Source organism: Chrysochloris asiatica, unplaced genomic scaffold (genome assembly GCF_000296735.1).
Source record: "Chrysochloris asiatica unplaced genomic scaffold, ChrAsi1.0 scaffold00239, whole genome shotgun sequence".
Lineage (NCBI taxonomy): Eukaryota > Metazoa > Chordata > Mammalia > Afrosoricida > Chrysochloridae > Chrysochloris > Chrysochloris asiatica.
This window is the reverse complement of record NW_006408757.1, coordinates 1,498,367-1,512,298: the sequence shown is the minus strand read 5'-3', so window position 1 is coordinate 1,512,298 and position 13,932 is coordinate 1,498,367. Positions and strand designations below refer to the sequence as shown.

The window sequence follows — 13,932 nt, the reverse complement described above, 5'->3', positions numbered from 1 at the left end:
TTCCTTGTCTTTGATTTTGGAGAACTTGATTATTATATGTCTTGGGGACTTTCGTTTGGGGTCTATCCTTCCTGGGGTACATAGGGCTTCTTGAATGTTTATCTTCTCGTCTTTCAAGATGTTAGGGAAGTTTTCTTCCAGAAGCTCTTCAACTATCTCCTCTGTGGATTTCTTTGATTCTTCGCTGGAGCGGGAACCGAGTGCAGGTGGGCGAAAGCTCAAAATGCCTGCAATTCCTCAGTAATTCGATCTTTTAAAAAATCGAGTTCAGAATGTTGAAACCCAAGGTCTTATGTTTGCTCGAAGGCTGTCTGTCTGCTAGACGGAGGCCTCCTTTGTGAGATACCACCCCTTATTCCTGGAGCCTTTCCAACCTGAGCTGCCTGGTCAGAGAAGAACCGGAAGTTCTAACCTGCTGGTCTTTATTTCAAGAAGAATCTTCTGTTCCTCTAGCTGTTCCAGGCTGATCTGCTTGTCCTTTAAAAAAAAAAAAAAAGTTTTATTGTGAATTATGTGATAGTTTACATGGGAGAACATTAGCTTTTCATATATTGTTACATTGCCATGGTTACAGTCCCTTCCATGCATCATCAACCAACCAAAGGATATTTATCCCCTGCAAGCTTGCCCTCCTGGTAGTCAGCACACAGCCCCTCTCCCTCTCTGGGTCTAATGTCCCCAGCCACTCCATCTCTCCATGTAATCATCTCTGCCTCCATCTCTGGCATCACTGTTTCTCTGGGTAGGGTCCTGCTCTTGGCTCTTCTCCCTTGATGGTCTCAGGGATCTCTGTTTCTAGACTGCAAAGTCAACCACTCTCCTCCTTTTGCTACAAAACATCTACCTTTACATTTCCAACCCTCACAATCAGTCCTGATAGCATTTATTCATTATTGTATCACAAGAGACCTATCTGCACTGCCTTTCATCAGCCCCGCCCAAACAGATTGGAGATTCTACCTTCCTCTGCACCCTCTGGATCTAGGCTCCCACTTGAAAGTTTGCAAGCCAGCCACTTCTTGCTTTTATAGCCCTTCCCCCCATTTTGGGTAGCCAATCCTGTCTACTCTGTGTATCGAGGGGGTGGGAATGATCTTCACTGGAAAGATTTGTTCCCTCTTTTGACTTACTGCATCCATAGGTGTAGGTCAAGTTCATCAAATTGTATCAGATTACTCATTTTTTCCCTCTTCTTTCTTCTTCTAATTGAGCACTGATCATTCAGCCATTGAAGCCAAGTCAATTAGGTATTATCAACAAGTGTGGGTGTTCTTATGCATATGCCCTCTCTTATCAGCTGGATGCTTCACTCTCCACTCTAGTCCTCTGTGGCTATGTCACTGACTCTGGGCCCAAGAGTCCCCAGGTCTTGCCACACTGCTGGACGACCAGGTCACCACCTGGGTTCACAGGAGTCTATTGACCGTTGTAGGGCTTAGCTCGCAGCTTCCTTGCTGTTTTTCCCTCACTTCCCCGTATCAGTGACCAACATGGTCACCAATCAGAGCATGTATTCCCATTGAGTCTTAGTCTTGGAAAAGGGTTTGCCTTGATGTCTTCTGGGTGAGCAACTTGACTGCCTATATTGTTTTTATTTTTCCTGTCGGTCTTTCTTTTAAGAAGAATCTTCTGTTTTTCTAGCTGCTCCAGGCTGGTCTTCTTGTCCTTTCAAGTGGAAATTTCCCACCTCAGAAGATTCTAGATGCGGTTCAGAATTCCACCTATGGTCTTATGTAATGCAGAGGCTCCACAGGAAGCCTCCTTCACTGGGAACGTTGTAGCCCCATTTTAGGTATTCCAATCAGTTATAAAGGAGCTCTGGTAGCGTAGTGGGTATGAGTCGGGCTGCCAACCTCAAGGTCAGCAATTTGAAACTACCAGCAGTTCCATGGGAGAAAGATGAGGCATTCTGCTTCTGTAAAGATTTATAGCCTCAGAAACCCTGTGCAGGGTCAATATGAGTCGGAATCGACTCCAGGGTATTTAACAACAACAATCAGTTATAGGCAGAAGACGGACTTACAAGCTTTCTATGGTGATATTTCTGGCTACTCCTTTCTCTCCCCCTCAAGTGTCTATTTTATAATGGTATGCCAGGGAAACCAAGATTCAAAAGACAGCCAAGCATCTTAACATTATTTTTCCCCTTTTCTCCATTGCAACCATGTCTCAATCCTTGTATCGCAGAGCCCTGTTGTTCCAAGTTTGAGCATACATCATTATTTACCTCTCCCACTTAGCCCATGCAAACCTGGCTAATTGTTTTCCCGTCCACTTTGTTCTTCCATTCCCCTCCCCCTACTTGTGTATTGCCCACCTCCCTAGCACCCAAACTATCCTGTGTCTATTCCCTGCCCTGTGCTCTACCTTCCCCTTCCTCCCCTCCACCCATCCCCCACATCCCGGTAACCAGCAAAGACTCTCACCCCCCTTTACTAGAGTTCTTTTTCTTAGTCTTTTACATTAGTGGCTCTATGCAGCATTTCTCCTTTTGTGACTGACTAATTTCACTTAGCATAATGTCCTCAAGGTTTATTCATGTTATTCAGTGGTTTGCAGCATTCTTCAATGTAGCATAATATTCCACTGTGTGTATGTACCACAGTTTATTTATCTATTCTTCAGTTGTTGGGCACTTAGTCTGTCTCCATCATTTTGCTATTGTGAATAGTGCTGCTATGAACCAATGTTCATTGGTATGCATAGATCTACTCATGTTATGGCATGTATTTCTTGTGGGTAAATACCAAGTAGAGGAATTGCTGGATCATAAAGTATTTCTATTCCCAACTTTTTGAGGAAGTGCCATATTGCTTTCCAATGAAGTTGGACGATTTTGCAATCTCAGCAGCAATGCAGGAGGGTCCCAGTCTCTCCACATCCTCACCAGCATTTAGTGCCCTTTTTTCAAGTTCACTGTTATTGCTGGTGTGAGATGATATCTCATTGTTGTTTTGGTTTGCATCTCTCTAATGGTTAGTGATTTGTGAATATTTCTTCATATGTTTGTTGGCTGCCCAAAACTCTTCCTTGGTGAAGCATCTGTTCTTATCCTGTGCCCATTTTATAATTGGATTATTTGACTTTTTTTTGTAGAGGTGTTATATTTTACTATAAATTTTAGAAATTAGTCCCTTGACTGATATGTCATTGCAAAAGATTTTTTCCTATTTTGTGGGCTGTATTTTTACAAAAATATTTTGATGCACACAAATTTCTAATTTTTAGTATGTCCCAATCATCTATTTTTTATTATTTTGTTTGTGTAATTTTTGAAATGTTTGGTTGTCTGTGTGTGCCCTGGATTAGAGCTCTTAAAAATTTCCCTATTTTTTCATTGATGACTTTTATAATTTTGTGATTCACATTTAGGTCTTTAATCCATTCTAATTTGGTTTTTGTATATAGCATGAGGTAAAGGTCTTGTTTCAACCTTTTGCACATTGATTTTCAGTTCTGCCAACACCATCTGTTGAAGAGACTATCTCCTTCCCATTCAATGTACTTTGTCCTGCTCTTCCCTCTTAATGGTCCTAGGGTCCTCTGTTCCTGGAATGTAAGACGAATGACTCCTCCCCCTTTATGCTACAAAATGTCTACCTTTATGAGTTGTGACAATCACAATTAGTCATATTAACAATTACTCACCATTAAATCAAAGGAGTCTTATCTCCAGTCTCCTTTCACAGACCCATCTAGACAAGATGAAAACTATTTAGTGGGAATTCTACCTTCCCCTACACACTCTGAAACTAGAGTTCCTCTTGAAAAATTGTAAACCAGCCACTTCATGCCTTTATATCCCCCCACCACACATTTTAGGTAGCCAATGTCTAAGTTGTCCTTCCATATAAATCCTATATACCAAGGCGATAGGCTTGATTCTTGATGTGAAGTCTCCTTACCTCTCGGTTGGTGTTTTTAGCTACTATACACGGAGCTCTGGTAGCGTAGTGGTTATGAATTGGGCTGCTAACCTTAAGGTCAGCAGTTCAAAACTACCAGCCACTCCACAGGAGAAAGATGAGGCTTTCTGCTCCCATAAAGATTTATAGCCTCAGAAACCCTGTACAGGGTCGCTATGGGTCAGAACCAACTTGACGGCACTTAACAACAACAACAACATCCATAAGTACAGGTGAAGTTGATCAAATTGTAGCAATTTACATTTGCTTCCTTTATCAAATTATCCTTATCTTCCTCTAGTCAAGCTCTGGTCATCAATGTAGGTCAAATAGGTACTATCTGCAAATTTGGGCATTCTTGTGTGTCTTCCCCCACTTTATATCAGCTGGGCACTTCACTCTCACCTCTATCTCTCCATATCTAGGTCAATTTCCATAGGCTTAGGAGTTCCCAAGTCTCCCCATTCCTTTTCTGTCTCTTATCTCAAGGTTGACAGGAGTCTACGGAACAAGGTCAAACTCATATCTTCATAACTGACTTTCCCCCACTTCCACTCACATGTCAACCAACATGGTCACCAGTGAGCTTACATGCCTGCTTGTGTGTTCCTTTGCACTCTTCAGTTTACACTATGTGAAAAAAGCAGTTTGGTATCCTTGAAGGACTCAAATCATATTCCTTGAGTTTGGGGAACAAAAGGAAATCTGAAGGCAAGATCAGGCTGTTGGGTGGATGGGATAAGAAAATCTCTTAGGACAGCCCTTGATACCCTAGAAGAATCAACAGTTGTACTGTTTTGATGAAAATAAATAAATAAATAAATAAATAAATAAATAAATAAAACTTCTACCTTTACAGGTAGAAAGCTCCTAAGTGCAATTATCCAGGCTTTTTCTCACTAATGCACTTTTCAATTTTCTTAAAATTTCTTAATAATAAACCACTATGATTGTCCTGTGTCCTTTGAGAAAATTTATCAAAACCGTCTCCATAACCTTCAGAGCTGACCTCTCTGCCTTGAATTTAACTGGACCAACAGACCCCCTTGGCAGTCATTGTTTTGAGTGGACCTTGCTCTCTGGATTGTATTGGTAAATCCAAAGCTTATCTCTCGTTACAATTCATTCCATCTTGCTTAAAAGACAGAAGGAAAGGTCTGCTCTATGAGCAAGTTGATCTTCATGTAACGCTTTTGGTAATCATTGAGCCGAAAGTTTGCTGAGGCCAAGACATTCGCTAACAATTGAAAATACCAAACAATGTGAAATCCCAACTTCAGCCACAGTTACTTCATTTATCAAGATAGACTGTCTTGCATCTCTTGGCTCATCTTTGAGGTCTTTCCAACCTTATTTAACATGATTAATCCATCTAAAATCCGTGGTTTTATGTGGGACAGAATTCCTGTAAATTTACTGCAAACCTACAATGACTTAGGAAGATTTCATTTGAGTTTTGTTAAAAATTTTACATTAGGCCTGACCTCAAAATAGTTTTTTTCCATGGCACTTAAAGTATCCTTTTTTAGAAGGCATCCTAATGAAAGTAAGACAAATATATTACAAAAGAACTTGTTTGCAGCCATCCAATGATCACAGAGAAATCTTTAAGCATATTTTGTTTGGATTAAATTTGTGTATGTTGAACTGGAACCCTAGTAACAATGTGTTTTGACTTACTCTCACACAGGCAAAATGCTCCTTAGATGGATTGCTAGACTTGTTATGTTATCAGGATGTTCCTGGAGAAAGACATTACACTTGACTCTGAGTCTGAACCAATATGATGGCTCCTAACAACAGCAACGGATTGTAGTTTTTATTGTTCTTCTTAGGTGTCATTGAGTCAGTAGTGACTCATAGCAATTCTATGCACAACAGAATGAAACTCTGCCCAATGCCAACATCTCAATATATTTGAACCCTTTGCTGCTGCCACTGTGCCAATCCATCTTGTTGTGGGTCTTCCTCTTTTTCTCCAACCCTCCACTTTAGCAAACATGATATCCTTCTCCAGGAACTGGTGCCTCCTGATAAGATTTCTGAAGTATGAGAGATGACATCTGGTTATCTTGGCTTCCAAGAAATATTCTGGCTGTACTTCTTTCAACACAGATTTGTTTGTTCTTTGGCAGTCCGTGGTACTTTTAATATTCTCCTGAAACAACATAATTCAAATGAATCAATTCTTCTACAGGCCTCCTTATTCACTGTCCAAATTTCACACGTATATAAGATTATTGAAAATACCCTGGCTTGGGTCAGGCTCACCTTAGTCCACAAACTTATGTCTTCACTCTTCAACACTTTAAAGAGGTCTTGTGCAACAGATTTGCCTAATGCAATATGTTATTTTATTTCTTGACTGCTGCTTCCATGAGTGTTGATGAATGATCCAGGCAAAATGAAGTCTTTGACAACTTCTATCTTTTCTCCATTTATATGGATGTTGTTTATTGGCCTAGTGGTGAGTATTTTTTATTTCTTCACATTGAGGTGCAACCCATACTGAAGGCTGTGGTCTTTAATCTTCATTAGTGAGTATTTTAAGTCCTCTTCACTTTCAGCAAGCAATCATCTAATCATTTACCTATTACAGGTTGTTAATGAGCCTTCCTCCAATCCTGATGCTACATTTTTCTGCATATAATCCAGTTTCTTGAATTATTTGCTCAACAAACAGATTGAAAATATATGGTGAAACCCATTCATACACCTTTCCAAATTTTAAACCATTTGGTGTCACCTTGTTCTGTTGGAAAAACTGCCTCCTATTCTATGTACAGGTTCCTCATAAGCACAATTAAGTGTTCCAGAATACTCATGCTTTGTGATGTTGTTCATAGCTTATCATGATCCACGCAATCAAAAGCCTCTGTATAGTCAAATAAAGCACAGGCAAACATCTTTCTAGTATTTTCTGCTTTCAGCCAAAATCTGTCTGACATCATCAATGATATCTTTTGTTCCATGTCCTCTTCTGAATCTAGCTTCAACCTCTGGAGGTTCTATGTCAATGTATGGTTGCAAGCATTTTAGAATTATCTTTAGCAAAATTTTACTTGCATGAAATATTAATGATATTATTCGATAATTTCCACATTCCTTTGAGTCACCTCTGTTTGGAATAAATATAGATATCTTCCAGTAAGTTGGCACAGATTAGTGAATGCTTCCAGTGCTGCACCAGTTTGTTGAAAGATTTCAATTTGTATTCCATAAATTCCAAGCACCTTGTTCTTTGCCAACACTGTCAATGCACCTTGACTTCTTCCTTCAGTATCATTGGCTCTTGATCATATTCTACCTCTTGAAATGGTTGAACATTGACCATTTCTTTTTGGTACAGTGACTCTGTGTATTCCTTCCATTCTCTTTTCATTCTTTCTGCATCATTCAATATTTTGCCCATGTTGTTGTTGTTAAGTGCTGTCAAGTCGGTTCCAACCCATAGTGATCCTGTATAGAGTTTCCAAGGAGTAACTGCTGAGCTTGAACTGCTGACAATGCAGCTCAAATGACTTTGCAGTCCATCATATTAACCCACAGTGCCACACCAATATTGCAAGCCGAGGCTTGAAGTTTTTCTTCAGTTCCCTCAGGTTGGTTTTCTAACTCCAGGTCTTTGCACATTTGTTTATTATATATGACTTTGTTTTCTTGAGCTGACCTTTGAAATTTTCTATTCAGCTCTCTTACCTTCTCATTTCTTCCATTTACTTTATCATTTCTACGTTGGAGGGCAAGGTTCAGAGTCTCTTCTGACATCCGTTTTAGTCTTTTTCTTCTTTCTTGTCTTCTTAATGACTTTTTGCTTTCTTCCTGTATGATGTTCTTGATGTCATCCCACAGCACTTCTAGTCTTCTGTCTTTAGTGTTTAATGTATCAAATCTGTTTGTTCTTCAGATGATCTCTAAATTCAGGTGGGATATGTTCAAGGTCATATTTTGGCTTGTGTTGGCTTGTTTTCATTTTCTTCAGCTTCAGTTTGAATTTGCGTATGAGTAATTGATGGTCTGTTCCACAGTCTGCCCTGGCCTTCTTTTGACTGTTTCCACAGATGTAGTCAGTTTGATTTGTGTATTCCATTTGGTGAGGTCCATGCGTCTTTTATGTTTTAAAAACGTATTAGCAATGAAGAAGTCATTGGTCTCACAAGATTGTATCATGCAATCTCCAATATCATTTCCATCACCAAGGCCATATTTTCCAACTACCGATCCTAACTTTTTTTGTTTACAACTTTGCGTTCCAATAGCCAGTAATTATCAACACATCTTAATTGAATGTTTCCTCAATTTCAGACTAAAGAAGTTGGTAGAATTTTTCAATTTCATCATTACTGTGATTTTATCTAAATAGATGTGTCCTCTTTATAAGCATGTTTTGAAATTGTACATGTGAAATACATGATTCTAAAAGTGTGGTCCCTAGACCATGTGCATCAATATCACCTGGGAACTTATAAGAAAGGCAAATTATTCATTCCACTCCAGATCTATCTAGTCAGAGACTTGGGGGGTGAAGTTCAGTAATCTGTGTTTTAACAAATCCTCCAAGCAAATCTGATGTATGTTAAAGTTTGAGAACTACTTTAACAATAATTAAATGAAGGGGTTTGTAAGCATATAAATGAAATAAGACTGGCCATGAGTTGATGATTATTGATGATTATGGGTGCATAGGGATTCACTGTATTTTAATACTTTTGTATGTATTAAAAATTTTCTATAATAAAATTTTAACAAAAATTTGGAGCATAATTTAACAAGCACTTATACTTACCATGAAGGATCCCTGGTTGTACGGTTGGTTAAGCATTGGACTGCAAACTTCAAAGCCAGTGGTTAAAACTTACAAGCTACTCCACAGGAAAAAGATGAGAGTACCTGCTCCTGTAAAGATTTACAGTCTGGGAAACCCTATGGAACAGTTCTACTTAGTTGTATAGATTCACTATGAATCAGAATTGACTTGACAATAGTGCGTTTGGATATCCTTATTATGACAATTGGTTGTAGTTCCACTTCAATACATTTTGAAGGAATAACAGAATGATGCTCATGTACTAACTGGAAGGTCTGCAGTTTGAACTTATCAGCTGTTCCATGGGAGAAAGATGTAGCAGTCAACTTGCACAAAGATTTACAGACTTGGGGACAGTTCTGATCCGCCCTATTGGGTTGCTTGATAGCTGTGGTTTAAAGAGAAAAAGAGTAATAATTGAAGACTTTAGTTTGTGTCTATTCTTTTTTGTTTTCCCTGTCATAGGAGAAGGAATTAACAATTGTCAAACTAACAATTCATCTTTACATATATTCTGAATTGAAATTCACTTTACTATTTAGATAAAATGTCCAGATAATTATTTCTTTGGACTCTTGGATGTTGTTGTTATTAAGTGCCATTGAGTTGGTTCTTACTCATAGCAACCCAGTTAGGTTAGAAAAAATAAAAGTGTTGATACTATAGTAAAGCTTTTCTAGGTATGGTTTAGAATACCTTATGGTTTTTAGCTGACTTGTCCATTTTCCACAGCAGTAATGCCTTCACTTGAATCCTGGTGTGGCATTGTAGGCTGAGCACTAAACTGCTAACTGCAAGGTTAGCGGCTCAAACCCACCAGTGGCTCCTCAGAAATACTATACAGAGTAGGACAAACTTAGTGGTATTTAACAACAGCAAAAAGAATGTCTTCTATAAGATGTTTGACCTATTTTTACATAAGTCTGTTAGAGCTTGGGTTGTTTTTTGTTTTTTAACTTGAAGGAGTCACAAGTTTAGATTACAGGTTTAGATTCCACTTTTAGCTGCAATCTGCCCTTCTGTGTACCTATAAAGTAAATGTCATGTAAATAGGAACCCAGGATAGGGTTACTTGTTTTCAAAAGGTCATGTACCAACTGCAGTTGCTAAGTGTTCTTGTATCTAAGGATGTTTATAACAGTCGTGTTTCCATTTATTTCTGCAGAGTGTAGTGAAGCTGATGAGGGGACTACTACACTGCATGATAAGACAGGTATGACTGTTGACAGCGTCCTCTCTAATAAAACTGTAAATAAAACAATAAAACCGTATTGTTTATAGGCTCTATTATTTTTTTTTAAATTTCACAAATAATACACACTAATTTTAGAAAATTTGGGAAAATCAAGGGGAAAATGTTTCTAGTTGCTTTTTTCCCCCTTTACATGATTTTAAAAAATATTTTTCATCATCATTACTGTACATACAATTATGTGTATTGGGCAAGAGATGATACAAGTCTATAAAGTGAAAAGGGATACAAGTCTGTAAGCCCTTGGGTAGAGATGAACTTTAGAATTCATAAATCTTAAGATTTTAAAAAGATTTTTGTTGTTGTTAAGTGCCTTTGAATCTGTTCCCACTCATAGCAACTCAGTTTAAGGTTTCTGAGGAGTGACTGGTGAGTTTGAATCACCGACCTTCTGCTTCAAACTGACCTTGCAGTTCTGTGCTTATCCTACAGCACCACACCAGAAGTAGTGCATATGCCATGTACTATCTTATAACCCAGGGATGCCAGGAAAGTACACTGTAATCAAAAAATTATATTTGTAGGGCCATGAACATATTCAGACCAAGTGGAATAAATGTTGTTGTTATTGCCATCTAGTTGATTCTGACTCATGGCAAACTTTTGTGTGCAGAATAGAGTTTTCAAAGCTTTCAGAAGAAGATCACTAGACCTGTCTTAGGAGGCTACTCTAATTGGGTTCAAACTGCCATCTCTATTAGAAGATCACTTCACTGTTTGTGGCACCAGTGAAATAAACACTACAAAAAAAGTTTCATGTAAAGTTTAATCAGATTTTGCCTACAGGTGAATTTTTGGTGCAAAGTTCAAGGATAAAAAACACTTTTCAAAGTGGGACATTTGTAACCCAGGGATAGTTAGCAGTTTCTGGTGAAAAACAAAACCAAAAAAACAAGCACAAGTTAATAGTTTTTCAGTTGTAGGTCAGGATTTTACTGTTAATTTTGGGCTTGTGGGTAAAAATTATCCTTGAAATAAAAGAAAGATGTCTGTTTTAAATTTTATTTCACACTAGGAGTCCTGGTTTGGTGCTGTAGGATAAGCACTGACTGTTAACTGCAAGGTCGTCGGTGGTTGAAACCCAACAGCTGCTCCTCAGAAATCCTATACAGGGGGTTGTGGCGCTGTGTGTTAATGCGCCAGACTGCAAAGCCATTTGAGCTGCAAGGTTGGCGGTTCAAGCTCACCAGCTGCTCCTCGGAAACCCTATACAGGGTCACTATGGGTCAGAACTGACTACACCACTTAACAACATGAGTCAGAATTGACTCCACGGCACTTAACAACAATTGCCATATATACCAGATGCACATGTAATCAAATCTGAGTTTCAGGAATTAAGTTCTTTCACTTGCCTTTTGCCCAGTGGTTCAGCTTTCTGTCAGCTTTTCTCCATTACTCTTGGTAAGTCTCTCTAGTTCCTCTCAGTTCTCCTCCAAAATACACTCTTGATGAATTCACCTCAAAATTTTGACTTCTGTTATCTCTTACTAATCTTTTCTCACTCAACCACTCTGAATCTGTTTATATTTATCCAGTTAGTTGTGATTGAGTTGTTATAATTCATGGTGACCCCATTTGTATCATAGTAGAATTGTATTCCATAAGATTTTAAATTAGTTTTTTTAAGTAAATCACCATACCCTTTTTCCATGGGACCTTGAACACCCCACCTTTCTGTTAGCAGTGTAGCACATTAATCATTTGCATCATGTAGAAACTTCAGTTTATATATTTACTTTGTGGAAAACCAGCCATCTGAAGAGTGAGAGAGAGTCAAGGAAAAGGAAATAGGTAGTTTTGACTGGTATTATATTCTAATTTAATTGTTTAAATTAAAAATAAGTAAGTAACAGATTTCCCCAGTAGCATTAGTTTAGAAAAAGAAGTAACAATGCATTTTAAACATACCCAATTGCCTAAAGAAGGGATTTAATGGTATTTGCTAGAACACGAAAGAAGTGTAGTGCATGAGTTGATTCTCCTGAATTTAATTAATTGTTTGTTTTTTTTAAAATTTCAGGTTGATAAAGTAGAATCCTTCAAGTATAGTCAGAGCACCAAGGATAGCCTCCATGCCAAGTACAACACCAAGACCTGTGCCACTGTAGTGGGTGATGATGAATGGGGACACCTGCAATTGGATGCTACCTCTGTGTACCTGCTCTTCTTAGCACAAATGACTGCTTCAGGTTAGTATAAGAATAGAAGTTCTGGGAGTCTCTGCAGTATGAAGCAATTGCTCAGCCTCACATGGCTCTGCCATCCCTGGTGTACTCAGTAATCTTCAACAACAGGATAATTCAAAGGCAACAATTCTTCTATGGTCTTTCTTACTTACTGTTCAGCTTTTGCATTATATGAGACAACTAAAAATAACACACTTGAACATTCTCTGACCTCCGGAACTTTGGACTTGAGCTAGTAGCCTAATCTATTACCTGCCAATCTTGGGAGTCATCAGTAACCTGCCTGCCTACCTAGCTGCCTGCTTGCTGTCTGACTTGCTTATCTTAGTTCATCTGATCTGGACTTGGGACTCTCTCACCTCTGCAACTGTATGAGCCACTGCCCTGTTGTAAATTTCTCTTTATATATGCATATCTAAAGTTTCACTAATTTTGCTTCTCTAGAGAACCCACCCTAAGACATTGGGTACCAAGAGTGATTCTAAAGAAACAAAATCATAAATATGAGCTTTCTAAACTGATTCTTGAGTCTGATTAATTTTAAAGGCACTGGTAACTCTCAATCCACTAGTAAAGAGGTTAAAGATTCTGCTAATCCATGGTGTGAGCTGGAAATATTAATACACAAAATATGACCAATAGATCAAGTATTGGAGAGAATCAAGGTTCTAGGTAATCATGTGTATGATACTTTTCTGCAGTTTTGTCAGGAAGAGAAATGTAGAGAAGCTGGTTGATTGGTCCTACTTACAATAGAGCAAGTGGTAAAGGAAAGAGACAAACTCTGGATTAAGGAGCCACAGTGCAAGTACTAATCGCATCAAAGACCTCAAAGTTTCCACTAGTGCCCTGAAAGAAAGTCTCATTTTTTGTAGTAGCAGAGCTGACATTGCCAAAAAGTGGCCAAATTGCAAAGCCAGCAGAAGTTCCAATCCCAAATAATGCCTCATTGGGAAGAAACGGGATCCTGAAGCTTGGGATGGGGTCATATGGGCAGATAATGAGGAAGTTGGGGACACTAAGCCCATAAATTCTGTTGAATCACTCTTGCCAGCAGCACCACCCTTCCCATCTGAATAGATTACTCCATTTTTGTCTGCTGATCAGTTATCAATAAAACCATTATCCCCTCTGCCTACACTTGATGAGATTAATCCAACTGTGCCTTCTGAGATGATGCTTAAGGCATTGTCTAGGGCATTTTCTAAGGTAGATGTTTTACATGACATTGCTGAATATTCTCCCAAAACAGCTCCAAACCAGGACTCCTAGTGTGAAATAAAGTTTAAAACAGACATCTTTCTTTTATTTCAAGGATAATTTCAACAGCACATATAATTAGACTTCAGTCCCAGCAGGCCCTAAAAGATGAAGTACAAAGTGTGACTCAGGGAGAAGTATGCTACATTCCAAAAGAACTGCTTGATTTTTCTAAAATGTACAAACAGAAGCATGGAGAATTGTGTGGGAATGGGTTTTAAGGATGTGAGATAGTGGTGCAAGGAACATAAGGTTGGAGCAGTCTGAATTTATTTATATGGGTCCACTAAGTACAGATTCTTTTTTTAAATGTTTTATTGTGAATTATGTGATAGTTTGCAAATAATACGAGAAGCTGGGTTCTATGAAGAAAAACGTGGCGTCAGGATTGGAGGAAGACTCATTAACAACCTACAATACGCAGATCATACAACCTTGCTTGCTGAAAGTGAAGAGGACTTGAAACATTTACTGATGAAGATCAAAGAACACAGCCTTTGGTATGGATTGCATCTCAAT

General features: G+C 38.6%; 1 protein-coding gene across 1 annotated transcript in view; it reads left to right on the top strand.

Moving 5' to 3' along the window:
• The window catches only part of PHKA1 (phosphorylase kinase, alpha 1 (muscle)), a 436,562-nt gene that overhangs the window by 31,688 nt on the left and 390,942 nt on the right, over positions 1 to 13,932 (top strand). The window contains exons 3-4 of the mRNA XM_006873408.1: positions 9,878 to 9,925; positions 11,988 to 12,156. Of these exons, the coding sequence (XP_006873470.1) occupies positions 9,878 to 9,925; positions 11,988 to 12,156 (217 nt within the window). The remainder of the gene's footprint in view (positions 1 to 9,877; positions 9,926 to 11,987; positions 12,157 to 13,932) is intronic.